Source organism: Exophiala spinifera, assembly GCF_000836115.1.
Source record: "Exophiala spinifera strain CBS 89968 unplaced genomic scaffold supercont1.9, whole genome shotgun sequence".
In the NCBI taxonomy this organism is placed as follows: Eukaryota; Fungi; Ascomycota; class Eurotiomycetes; order Chaetothyriales; family Herpotrichiellaceae; genus Exophiala; species Exophiala spinifera.
In genome coordinates, this window is record NW_015622521.1 from 14,647 (window position 1) to 27,172 (window position 12,526).

The 12,526-nt window shown below is 50.4% G+C and overlaps 6 protein-coding genes across 6 annotated transcripts; 3 read left to right on the top strand and 3 right to left on the bottom strand.

Moving 5' to 3' along the window:
• Window positions 1-588: 588 nt before the first annotated feature.
• On the bottom strand, window positions 589-1,792 carry PV08_11036 (uncharacterized protein; the record flags this gene model as incomplete). The annotated part of the gene is made up of 4 exons (XM_016385348.1): window positions 589-714; window positions 783-1,113; window positions 1,180-1,366; window positions 1,450-1,792. 4 exons carry the CDS (start codon window positions 1,790-1,792, stop codon window positions 589-591), a joined length of 987 nt encoding a protein of 328 aa, XP_016230292.1.
• A 401-nt stretch (window positions 1,793-2,193) lies between these two features.
• On the bottom strand, window positions 2,194-3,207 carry PV08_11037 (uncharacterized protein; the record flags this gene model as incomplete). Its single annotated transcript, XM_016385349.1, has 2 exons — window positions 2,194-3,002; window positions 3,063-3,207. The coding sequence occupies 2 exons, from the start codon at window positions 3,205-3,207 to the stop codon at window positions 2,194-2,196; spliced, it is 954 nt and encodes a 317-aa protein (XP_016230293.1).
• Window positions 3,208-3,707: 500 nt separating this feature from the next.
• PV08_11038 (uncharacterized protein) lies at window positions 3,708-5,362 on the top strand (the record flags this gene model as incomplete). Its single annotated transcript, XM_016385350.1, has 7 exons — window positions 3,708-3,845; window positions 3,903-4,564; window positions 4,628-4,683; window positions 4,749-4,797; window positions 4,853-5,042; window positions 5,109-5,212; window positions 5,278-5,362. The coding sequence occupies 7 exons, from the start codon at window positions 3,708-3,710 to the stop codon at window positions 5,360-5,362; spliced, it is 1,284 nt and encodes a 427-aa protein (XP_016230294.1).
• Window positions 5,363-5,928: 566 nt separating this feature from the next.
• PV08_11039 (uncharacterized protein) lies at window positions 5,929-7,691 on the bottom strand (the record flags this gene model as incomplete). Its single annotated transcript, XM_016385351.1, has 5 exons — window positions 5,929-6,060; window positions 6,117-6,221; window positions 6,280-6,655; window positions 6,720-7,480; window positions 7,548-7,691. 5 exons carry the CDS (start codon window positions 7,689-7,691, stop codon window positions 5,929-5,931), a joined length of 1,518 nt encoding a protein of 505 aa, XP_016230295.1.
• Window positions 7,692-8,047: 356 nt separating this feature from the next.
• Window positions 8,048-9,857, top strand: PV08_11040 (uncharacterized protein; the record flags this gene model as incomplete). Its single annotated transcript, XM_016385352.1, has 7 exons — window positions 8,048-8,474; window positions 8,530-8,600; window positions 8,654-8,947; window positions 9,000-9,103; window positions 9,159-9,225; window positions 9,276-9,675; window positions 9,724-9,857. 7 exons carry the CDS (start codon window positions 8,048-8,050, stop codon window positions 9,855-9,857), a joined length of 1,497 nt encoding a protein of 498 aa, XP_016230296.1.
• Window positions 9,858-10,377: 520 nt separating this feature from the next.
• Window positions 10,378-12,245, top strand: PV08_11041 (uncharacterized protein; the record flags this gene model as incomplete). Its single annotated transcript, XM_016385353.1, has 3 exons — window positions 10,378-10,740; window positions 10,799-11,185; window positions 11,238-12,245. 3 exons carry the CDS (start codon window positions 10,378-10,380, stop codon window positions 12,243-12,245), a joined length of 1,758 nt encoding a protein of 585 aa, XP_016230297.1.
• Window positions 12,246-12,526: the final 281 nt, after the last annotated feature.

Genomic DNA, 12,526 nt, shown 5'->3' on the forward strand with positions numbered 1-12,526 from the left:
GCGCTGTCTTGAAGAGATGTTATACGTTTGTGTATATAAGATGTTCTTCACCAGCCAGAATACATATTTATGCATCGACAGCAAAACTAGGTCTATAGGGATCTATACTCATTTTCAACTGCTGCTTCTATATCATCCTGCACCCGTACTGGGAATAACCCTAAGGCAGGCAGAGGCACTGCAAGCTGGGTACCGCACTTCCAGCACCCAATCACAAAGACCGCACGAATTGATCGCCAGTACGCCTGCTGTACATTGTTGCCTCCGTCTTTACCCTCCTCACCCCTCCTCGAATTTGAATCATCAAGCGGGCTAAGTCCTCGTTGCTAGCCTTAGCGCTCGTGGGGGAAGATTGACACCCAGCGACAGGGGTATGTCGGCGTGATACCGGGGATTCTCAATTCCTGTCTCACTTGAACTGAGTGCAACTACGGTGATTCCCAGAATGGAAAGTCGACTTCACAATCCACAATTTCCCCTAGACCAGTGGGGGAGGACAACCTGGGAACGGTTAAGGTGCGGTGATAGAATAAATCTGACGGAAGCATTCTGCGCCTTGATCGCTAACATCGGTGTTCCTGTCGCTATTTATATAGTATCCACGTTGACATCATCCGTTACGCATTGGGTGTACCCAGGGTTGTCGAAGTCGACGAACAGATTTGTCATACTTTGGAAGGAATAGTCCGGAAAGTCCACACCATAAGAGAGGTCCTAGCAGGTCTAAGGATCAGAACCGCAGGGCTAAACACTAGGATCGAAAGGATCGGAGCAAGTCTTACAGGTAAAGAGAAATCTCCAAGTCCAAACGTGTCTGGACTCCGCGGTCCGGATACTGCTGCCCTCTCTGGCCCATCCGCAGCGGTGACAACTGGTGAAGCCGTGGTACTGAGCCTCCTGAGTTCGCGAAGATGGTGCTTGACGATCTCAGCTGATTTTCTGGCCACGGGGGATGTGTCCATAGCTTCCAGAATCTCGACTGCCATGTCAGCGGTAGCGAACAAAGGATCTACTGTTTCGAGTTCGGAGAGCGGATGTAAACGAAGACCCGACTGTGATAAGCGGAATAAAATTATAGCAGTGGCAAATATCACGTAGGTTGTATTGTACCACCTGTAAGACGGTCATCAGATCGGCGATCGCAACAGCACCAGTGGGGTACCGAGGGTTATAGCATACCAGTTTCGGAAGTATGTATGTTGCTGGAAAGTATCGTACATGATTTCAATGGTCTTGGTTGCGGAACTAATGCATTTCTCAATGGCTTCTTCCAGTTGTGGCAGGGGTATGGGTGGTTGTTCTGAGTTTTGATATGTAGCATATATCAGAAACGGGCGAAACAGAAGTATTTTGGCGTTATGATAACCTAATATGAAAATTGTGTCCGTTAGCATTTGGGCATGCTTCACGATACCATGGGGACCGGCCAGGACGTCAATGGAGCCTTACGGATAGCCAAGACCAGTCTCTGCCGACGAGACCATTTCGGATCCCGCAGAGAGATTTTCAAGGACGAATGGGGCTGGCTATACTCCAAGATGGTAGGTTTATGCTTCGGAGGCAGTCCAAATAGCCAGTTATCCAGTTGGATCTCGACTTGGAAGGCTAGACGAATTTTTTCCTGTGAGTGGCATTTTGAGTTGTAGATATCGATGGAGATACGGCGGAGGATGCGTCCAAAATCAACCATCAAGGGAATGATAGCGTACTCGCTTTCGTCGACTTCCGGAAGAGAGCGGGTGTGGTATTCGTCCATTCCCAGTGTATCAGGTCGGCCAACAGAAAAGCTCATTTCTCTAGATGGAGATCAGTGGTGTGTGGGACTTCATCCGGTAGCAGGATGACTAACATCTCGTGAGAGTATAGACCCCTACCATGCGGCGATGACCAGTCATCAGCACGAGACAAGGACACCGACATAAGTCTGTGATAAGGAAGTTGTGTACGCACCACCAAGTTCGCGATATCCAAAGACTAAGCTCTTTTTGGGGGGAAGGGGTTTTGCGATTGAAGCCTGCTGAGAGGCACGTTCGAACAGCCTGGCCAAGGAACATGTACGCAACTGGAACGTGTCAGCCTAAAGGTCGGTTCAGGTATCGATGAGGTAGTTTCACGGTGAGGGTTCAGCTCGTTCTGGCAGATCTTCGCCTAGATATTCACTCAAGTCAGTTTGAAAACGAGGCAAGACCTGAATTAGACAGTGCGGACCATCATGAACAGCGCCTGGACAGTGTCGAGATCATTTGAGAACTGCAACCTATTCAGATACGCTTGTGCTTCTCCATACAAGCGTCGGCTCCACTCAAACCGAGACAGCCCACCAAGACGGCCCTCATCCCATGTGCGTATGAGAGCACCCAGTGAAAGGAGGCTGAGATAGAGTGCGACGAAACTTGGACCGGGCTGCGGGCTCTTGCTGAACCAGAGAAGGTGTGCGCGCGCCATGAATTCACTTTTATCCACCATGGGGTGAATATAGTGCAGATTATCGAAGTAACCTTGAATGAAGGTGTGGGCGTAGTCCAGGTAGAAATTTCTGTCTTTCAAGGCCGACGGGGTTGGGGTGGCATGCAATGAGAACGCCGGATTGTGTAGTGTAGAGATCAGTGATGATTTTGGGCTCCCAGGAGCATCGATACTGTGACCGGATCGCTGCCTCGACTGCAGGCGGCCGAGGAATGCGGCGGAGGAAGTGTTCCCATGGTACTCGATGCTGTTCGTGTGTTGGTTGACCTCGCTGATCCCCTCTTCCACAAAGTCCACCGAGCTGGTATCGTCCACTGTGGCCGCCAGTTGCCCACCTCCAAGGTCTAATGCCACGATTTTGTCGTTCGCGACAGACTCACGGGGTAGGGTTCCGGATAATGGCTGGTTCAAAGAGGGTTCTGATGTTTGATAGCATGTCTCCGTACTCATTGGTGTGGCCGAGGTAGTTGGAAAACCTCCCCGATTCCCATCTCGGGGACGGTAGCCACCAACATAAATGCAGTCGAATGGTCCCTCTGTCGAACGATCAGTATCAGGAAGTCATTCATGCGCCAACAATACCAAGCATCACTCACTTCTACATTGCGAGCACGGGGACAGTTCGTCGCACCTGTATTTCTTGAGCCGACATCTATCACACGCACGTGCAGCTCGCGGACGTTTTAGCACCCTAGAGACACCCAAATGCGTGGATGCAGAGGGTGATAACGGGTGCGACATCTCGTATGATGGATTGCTTCTGATCCGAACTCCACCGCTGATGAACTCGTCAGTTCCAGTTCCTTCGCGCGGGGGCTCCGGTGGAACACAGGAGTGCCAACAGTCCGCATCTTTTGCGTTCTCTAACGCTGGACAGGCAGCTCGGGAAATCCGGGGCCTATATACTAGGACGCAAGACTCCGCGCTGACCACCTGCCGAGCAACCCCGCTCTTCCGCGGTTGGAGAAACATGATTATATGCGGGGCCGGGAATTCCGACCACCTGGAAAAGCCGGAGTCGGAGGGAGAATGGCGCCTCCCGCGTCCGGCCCATCTTCTCGGGATGGGATCGCAAGGGCCAAAGTCCCTAGCAGGTTAAAGAGGCAGAAAAACGTTTCGACCTGCAGGCTCAAACATGATGAAGCGAGCATCGCTGAGCTCATCAGCTGAGCCTCACCACATTTAAATCTAGGCCAGGAACGGTGAGTTTAGTCACGGGACTCGTGGCTTGCAAGCTCGAAATGGTTCAGACAGTTGAAAGAGAGCGCCTGAGTATACTCATAGTTGGGGCAGGCCTCAGTGGCCTTGCGGCCGCCATCGGTTGCTCGACTGGCGGGCATTCAGTGGATGTGATTGAGCAAGCCCAAGAACTCACAGAGGTTAGTTAGTGACCCATCTGCCACACGAACATGGGCTAACATCGAGGACGCGATGAGGTCGGTGCCGGTCTGCAGATCACACCCAATGCCACCAAGATCCTGGGTCAATGGGAGCTTCCGCAGTCGTTCTGGCAAGCAACAGCAGAACCGAAGACCTTGAGCGTGCACCGTTATTCTGGCGAACTCCTGGCGCATGAGGAAGATTTCCACGGCAAAATGAGACGAAAATACGGTGCCCCTTTCCTGGACAGTCACCGTGCCGACCTACAGCAGGCGCTATTTGCGCGTGCGGTTGATTTAGGTGTAAACTTCCATTTCGGGCGGCGCGTAGAAACAATCGACTTTTCGGGGCCCATGGTGAAGACTGAGTCTGGCGAAACATACACGGCAGATCTGATCATAGCCGCCGATGGACTGTGGTCTCGTTGTCGAGAGTGCTTTCTTGGGACCAAGGATGATCCTATACCCACAGGTGACTTGGCGTATCGGATCGTGTTGAAGGCTGAGGAGGTTCGGAATGAGAAGCTTAGGGCTGTCATTGAGAACCCACAAGTGCACTTTTGGATTGGCCCGGGTGCTCATGCTGTGGGCTACTCACTGAAAGCTGGCAAGGCATACAATATTGTTCTACTCGTGCCGGATGACCTGCCCCCTGGTATCGCGCGGCAGCCGGGTTCGGTGGAGGAAATGCGCGAACTCTTCAAGGGCTGGGATCCCATGTAAGATACCTACCTGCTCCAGGTCTCCCCGGTTACTTCAAACAGTACTAACAAGATCATTAGTCTTCTTGAATTTTTGAAATACTGTGACAAGGCGGATAAGTGGAAACTCATGCATCGTAAGGCTACTCCTTTTTGACCTTCATCAAGTGACTCTTTTTCCAACCTCTGACCACATGTGCAGATGAAGAAATGCCGTCTTGGATAAACGAAGCCTTAAACCTCGTATTCATGTAAGGATCTGCTTGTGCAAACTTCGGGAATTACCCAGCTAAATTTATCTGTAAGCGGGGATGCATGCCACCCAATGCTGCCATACCTTGCCCAGGGAGCCAACTCCTCGATAGAGGATGGCGCCGTTATAGGCGGCCTTCTCGCACATGTCAAGAAAAAGTCCGATCTGCCAGGTCTTCTCCGGCTATATGCAGACCTGCGAAAACCAAGAGGTGAAGCCATCGCGCTCGAAACGTTCAAACAGGTACGCAGATCTTGTTCCAAAGTTTCTTGCAATATTGGAATGGCGCGCCTGACAGCCTGCCATCAGAGACGCGACTTTCACTTGCCGGACGGGGAAGAGCAACGTAAACGAGATGAAATATTCATCTCGCAGCTGGGAAAGGGTCTTCAAGGAGCATTCCCGAGCCGGTGGTAAGCAGCCATTTTTTGTTGTTGATGTCAGGGGTTTTTGACTTCAGACTGACAAAGGTACCCAGGACATGCCCCCAGGTCCAGCCTTGGTTGTATGGCTACGATGCGATGAAAGAAGTCCAGAACGCAGTAAACTCATCAAGACTATAAATAATCATGGAGCTTAAAGACTGATCGCTTGTCATATTTCAAGCCTGGAGCAGCTGATAACATGTTGGACGGCTCGAGTCGTGTATTGTACGTGATCGAACTAAGTATTACTTGCATTCTGTACAAAATAAGTTGATCTGTGTCAAAACATCCACCAGAAGTGGGCATAATCCAAGTAACACATATCTTGCGACCGTTATCTGGAGAGCCTGTGCATGCTCGCAGCGTCCTCAGCGGCAGCAACTAGCATTTCGGCTCTTTATTTGGAGTACTGCACCTACTAATTATGGTGGCGCATTATGAGGCTGTTGATAATACACTGTTCTGAGACAACGGAGACTTCGTTAATGCTAAAACAGACACGTAAGTAGCCCTCTGTGTCAGTAACCGCCACTTGCAAGAAATGACTGATTATGGCGGTATGCTTGTAAAGGCAAGGAGTGAACAAGGTTTTGATCTCGACACATATTTGACGACTAAGGTTTTCGCTTGTGTCAGGCCAGCTTCTGCCAAACAAGTAGCCTTTTTGGCAGGATTACCCAGATCAGAGCCGTTCAAAAGTACGTTCAGACCTCATGCGCGAGCTCTGCCATAGCTCCGAATCTGCCAGTCCAGGCTCTGATTTGCTTTCCATAGAAGTACAGCGGAATCACAATGAGCAGGAAAAAATACTGAATGCCCACCATTTCTCCAAAGGTCTATTTGTTGACGCTGGTTAGCATCACACTGACGTGCTCGAAGTTGCAGTCCTTACATTCTGGATACCACTTGCTTCCTGCCAGTTGATCGTGTAGAGCGCAAGTATGGTTGCTATCGTATTCCGGATAACGAAGACAACCACAAGAGATTCGCCGGCGAGCTGTACAAATCAGCAACTACAAACTCAAACCTTTGATAGAGATGTCGATGGAACATACTAAGTGATAGCTGTCGACAGCATACGTTACAGCAATGTTCGAAACCGCGGTCAGTCCAAACCCTTGCATTCCGTAGCCAAATGCGGCGCCGACCCAGGTGGTGTAGTGAGCAACACATAGCCCAAAGGTTAATACACCCATGGGCCCGATGACGGCGGGGATAATTATTGCAGGCAATCTAAACTCAGGCTCGCGCCTCCCGTTGTTGGCATCTGTCATTCTCGTGGCGATGATGTCGATCAACTTTCCGCCGAGGAAGAAGGCTATGACTGCGCCAATGAAACCTGATATAGAAAGAAGGCCGAGACCTCCGACAGGCCAGCCATATGGGGGTTTGGTGAAAGTATGGCTAGAAGTAAGCTGGACCACAATGTTCCTGGTAAAGTTCAGTCAACTTGATCAATAAAAGGAGAGGAATATGGAGCGGCAAGGTTGCTTACCATCCAACGAATACCCCGATTATCAAGCCGCTCCAGGCAACAGGAGGATATGCCGCCAATGAGAGTGTTCGAAAGAAAACTCTGAAGAACGACACATCGCTCCTGTAGCCCCGAGTGAGGCTCATCCAGGAGAGTAAGCTAGCCTTAGGCGGATACGCCGAGGCCGGGAGGCTTACATCTGCAGTTTCGCGGCGATACGAAGATTCTCTGATGGTAAAGATCCCCACGAGCAAGGTGGCACCAGCAGAAATGGCAATCAACCCGCATGTCCAGCGCCAGCCAACCCCCTCGGTGATATAGGCACAGATGAGAGGGCCAAGGAAATACCCGGCACTTAGAGCAAGGTGGAAGATCATCATGCAATGGCCGCGCTCGTGGATAAAAAACATGTCGGCGACTAAGGAGGGAACCGTCGCGTCACCTGCTGAGCTGGCGAGACCGGAAAGAATGCGTGCCGCAAGCAGACTGTTAAAGCTATGCGTCTTGAAGCTCCAGACATTGGTTGCGATAAGAAGTGTTAGAGCAAGTAAGTAAACCGGTCGTTTTCCGAAGACTCTCATCAGGGGAATCCATATAGCGTTTCCCACTCCGAGGAGAAGAACATTGAAGCATACAAGATATCCGGTACGAGTTGGTGACTGGTGGAACTCTTTGCTCAAGGGGCTGATAGCGACGGTGAAGTTGCTGGCATTCATGGTTGCCAGTGTTGTGAAGAAGCACACTGTGAGATGGGTCGAGTACTTCTCGAAAGTGCTCCAATTCTTTCGATCAAAGCCTCAGTTTAGTGTCTCTCACAACAGATGTGTAAGGTAAACAGAATAAACTTACCAGAGGATCATTAGGGTCATTAGTGGGCTGAGGCACCAGAACGCGATCGTGGACTCCCGAATCCTTAGACTCAAGGACGGTCCCTGGCGCTGGATATGCCAGCGTTTCTGCGTGATTTACCTCGACTTTGGTAGCAGGCTCCATGGTGCGACTGGACATTGATTTCGAGGCTTGTTGTTGCATGTAAGCTTCCAGGATTAAGCCCTGGTTTTATGGGGAAGGCTGCTCATCCCGCAAAAAGGGGAGCGGGATTTCCGAGTCCTCCGCAAAAAACCTCGGATGCGGAGGCTGGAGGTATTCAGGATCGTTCGGCAACTGCGGGTCACCCATTCAGCGTATAACATTCAGTGGCCTCCTCCGTGTCTACGATCAAGCTCGCTCCGAGTCCACGGTAAAGTTAGCCTAGGAAGCGTCTGTTTTTCTCATAAGCCTTGGCTGAACAATCCGAGTCCCAGCCGGCCCCTTGCGTTTCTAGACTTTCAGCCACGGTTGAAGGAGCCATGCCGCCAGATTCAGATCACACGAATGCCAAGGGATCCCACTCAGGCAGCACGTTTGGTCTGATTATTGACAATAAAGATGTCAACTGCGGCGATGTTTTTGAAGTTCTGGATCCTATCTCGCAGGCCCCAGTTCATCTTGCCCCCGCGGCAGTCGAAGAGCAAGCAGTGGCAGCAGTAAAAAGTGCAGATATAGCCTTTGAGACATGGCGCGACTCCACGCCACTGGAGCGACGAAGTCTATTGCTCAAAGCAGCAGAGATCCTTCAAAGCCGCAAGGATGAGCTTGTACACGCGATGGTGAGTGAGACCGGGGCGAAGGCAAGCTGGGCGGCATTCAACATCAAAACCGGCATCGAGTTCGTACTCGAAAATGCTGGAATGACGACTCAGGTGAAAGGGGAGATTTTGCAGAGCAACCACCAAGGTAACATCGCCTGAGAATGGTCTCATACTTGACTAAGCTTATAACCATCTTATAGGTACTTTGGCTTTGGTCTTCAAAGAGCCCTGCGGAGTTATTCTTGGAATCGCTCCTTGGAATGCTCCGATAGTATGCTCAACCTACTGTATGAGATAAGAATAATGCTAAGCTTTCCTCGACAGATCCTTGGTATCCGAGCATTCATCACACCTTTAATCTGCGGCAACACAGTCGTCCTCAAAGCTTCCGAGGCAAGTCCTTACACCCAGTACCTTCTCGTCGACTCCTTCAGGAAGGCTGGGATCCCGGATGGAGTCCTTAATTTTGTCTGCTGTCCGCGATCCTCGGCTGCATCTGTCACCGAGGCCATGGTTAGTCATCCGGCGGTCCAGAGAGTCAACTTTACGGGTTCAACTGCGGTTGGACGAATTATCGCGTCCATGTGCGCAAAGTACCTAAAGCCAGTGGTCCTCGAGGTGCGTCCTTGCTACGGCAGAAGTCTCAAAATCGTAAACTGACAGGTGACAGCTTGGAGGTAAAGCACCGATGGTGGTTCTTGAGGATGCGAACCTGGAGGAAGCTTGCCGAGCAGCAGCATTTGGCGCCATGATGCACCAGGGCCAAATATGCATGTAGGTTGCGAGACATTATGCTCGCTTACGGTCAAGCTGATAACTCGCCCTACAGGTCTACTGAGCGCGTCATAGTTCATAAATCCGTCGCCGGCCGTTTCGCAGAACTCCTGGCACAAAAGGTTAAATTATTGCTGTTTCCCGCAGGATCTGGCTGACCTCCCCCTCCCAGGTCGGTAGTCTTGTTGCCGCAGATCCACGAATAGATGGCGCAGCGGCTCTTGGACCCCTAATTAATCCCACCGCGGGCACGCGAGTCCAAGCGCTTGTAGAAGATGCCCTATCGAAGGGAGCTCAAATCAGAGGCGGGAACTTCAGTGTGCAGGGCTCCATCGTCCAGCCTTTGGTCTTGGATGGAGTGCGCAAGGGCATGGACATCTATTACCAAGAGTCGTTTGGCCCTGTTGTCACGCTGTTCGAATTTGAGACAACAGATGAGGCAGTGCGATTGGCGAACGATACTGAATATGGCCTGGTCTCGTCAGTGTACGGGGAGAATATCTACGAGGCTCTTGCGATAGCCAGAAAGATTCGCAGTGGCTCATGCCATATAAACGGAGCAACAGTCCATGGTGAGTCCCCATTCTTTCCTGGTGACAGCTTGCTGATACGGGAAAAAGACGAACCTCATCTTCCTCTCGGGGGACAGAAGGCATCGGGCTATGGGAAATTTGGAGGGACGGTATGTATTGACGAATTTACGGAAGATCGAGTTATCACTATAGGCACACATGGACAGCATTATCCGTTCTAAGCTAAGTTTAAAAAGGAATGTGCTTGAAGACCGTTCTAAAGCCCACACAATTACCAATCCCGCAACAGGGTACGTAATATCAGATTCCAAGCCATGTGTCGCTCCTTTAGACCATCCTCAACCAAAAAAAGGTGCCATCCTAGACTCTATAACCACTTCAGGTGAGCCAAGGAGTCGGATGCAATCCCCGTAAATTATTGTGATTGCCCAGATGCAAGTAAAGAGATAGAGAAGATTAAGTGGCGTCCCGGATATTCCAATGGTTGCTGGAAAGCGATCGCCCGCAAAAATTGTGGGCCAGGTTCGGATGTTCCTGCATCAATGGAATTTCCGAGTGAGATTCCGAGGGATTATCATAGCTGACCATGGTCCTGGATACAGCATTGTGGGGGCCTGCTGACGCGGTTTTGAGCAGGAAACCTCGGTTATGAGGAGGAAATCTTGCAAATATGATATAATCTCTTGTCCAGTCACAATATTTGAAGTCAACAAAAGGCTGCGCTTTTCTGGGCTATTTATTATGGCAAGTTACACTGCATCAACTGCGCTCTTAGAAGCGCTTGAGGCAGCGGGTGTAACTCACATTTTCGTCAACCTCGGAAGTGACCATCCTGCCATTCTCGAAGCAATCTCCAAGCGGCAGCAAGAAAGCCAAAATGGTCTCCGCTTCATCACGGCGCCAACTGAGACGGTTGGGCTTTCTGCTGCACAAGGATTCTTTCAAGCAAGTAGCAAGATGCAGGCAATCCTTGTGCATGTTGATGCTGGTACATTATGTCTGGGAGGTGCTATACACAATGTGTCCAGAGCCCGAATCCCTGTCTTGATGATCGCAGGAACATCGCCTGTCACCGAGGAGAATGAGCTGCCGGGAAGCAGAAACGTAAGTACGACAGACCAAGATGCAAACTACATGTTACTTACATGTGTTGGGATTGCAGGAGTTCATCCACTATATTCAAGACACTATTGATCAACGCGCAATCGTCAGAGGATACACGGTTCTGGACCATGAGATCAGGACCGGAAAGAACATCAAGCAGCTCGTCCTCCGCGCGGCTCAGTTCTCACAGAGTGAACCGCAAGGACCGTCATATCTGACTGCTTCCAGAGAGGTTCTCGAATCAAAGATTGACCCGTATGAACTGAACCCAAGGAAGTGGAAACCGCTTGCCCCACGAGGCCTAACTCCAAGCTCGACTGAGGAAATAGCCACCTCTCTTGTGAAGGCGAAGTCTCCAGTGGTGGTCACCTCGTACCTCGGAAGGGATAGCGAAGCAGTTACTGAGCTTGTTAGGCTGTGTGAAGCCACTGGTACGGCCGTCCTGGTAAGTCGAGATGTGCAGATATATCCCCTTATACTGCTAAGAGGTTCTCTAGGAAGCAATCCCCTCATACATGAACTTCCCACACGATCACAGCCTTTATGTCGGGAATCATTGGAGTGAAGGTCTAAAAGACTCGGCCCTTGACACTGCAGACGTTGTCCTCGTTATCGACTGTGATGTGCCTTGGATCAAAGGTGTTTTCAAGCCGAGCTCGACAGCCGCAATCTACCACATTGATGCAGATCCATTGAAAGTTAACATGTCACTATTCCATCTCGACACGGAATTATCTTGTCAGGCAAACTCTAAAGCTGCTCTCGAACAACTGAATTCATTCTTGTCTCAGGATGGTGTGCTCGAGCCTCATGCAGATTGTATTAGGGCAAGGAAGGAAACTATCCAGGCCAAACACGACAAATACATTTCTGGGATCTTCTCTCTTCAAGGACTCCCCACGAATGACGAAATAATCACACCACACTACGCTCTTTCACGTGTAAAAGCACATATCGACAAAGATACTCTGGTTCTGAGCGAGGGCATATCAAACTACAGACCTATCTGCGATGTCCTCATGCGCTCCGTGCCAGGAACATATTACACGAGCGGAGCCACTTCCCTTGGCTGGCATGGAGGCGCGGCCGTCGGCGCCAAACTCGCGCAGCCCTCAAAGACCATCATCGCGATTACCGGCGATGGTAGCTTCATGTTTTCCATCCCGTCTTCCGTGCATTGGATGGCGAGAAAATATGACGCCCCCTTTCTGACCGTCATTCTGAATAACTGTGGTTGGAAGAGTCCGATGTTGAGCGCCATGGCGTGTCACAAAGAGGGCTACACTAGCAAATCATCTAGCGATGATTTACACGTCACATTTGACCCTCCATGTGACCATGCTAATGTTGCTGTTGCCGCCGGTGCAGGTTATGGAGTAACGGTGAAGAAAGCATCAGAGATAGACGCTGCATTAGAACGCGGATTAGAGACGGTCAGGAAAGGAAGAGCCGCAGTGATTGATATTTGGCTCCCAAAACTTCAAGTTGGTGACAGAGTCGGATAGATAAGAGGACATAGTTTAGGTTGAATTTGACGATTGCTGTTCCTTCTTCTCCTCATGTCTGTGTTCGATATCAGAATTGATGATACTTCCCGGCACCAGGGTAACTAATACCGTGGTGTCATTGAGCTTAATGTTTCTGGATGAGATATCTGGTAAGACTGCTATTAGTTGCCCCGTCGGTATAAAGTAGATGAAATACTTTCACTCTTCAGACATCTGTCCGGCTGTAAATGTTACGATATAAAGCTTGTTAAAGCCCCCTAGTAGTATCGTTCGCACAC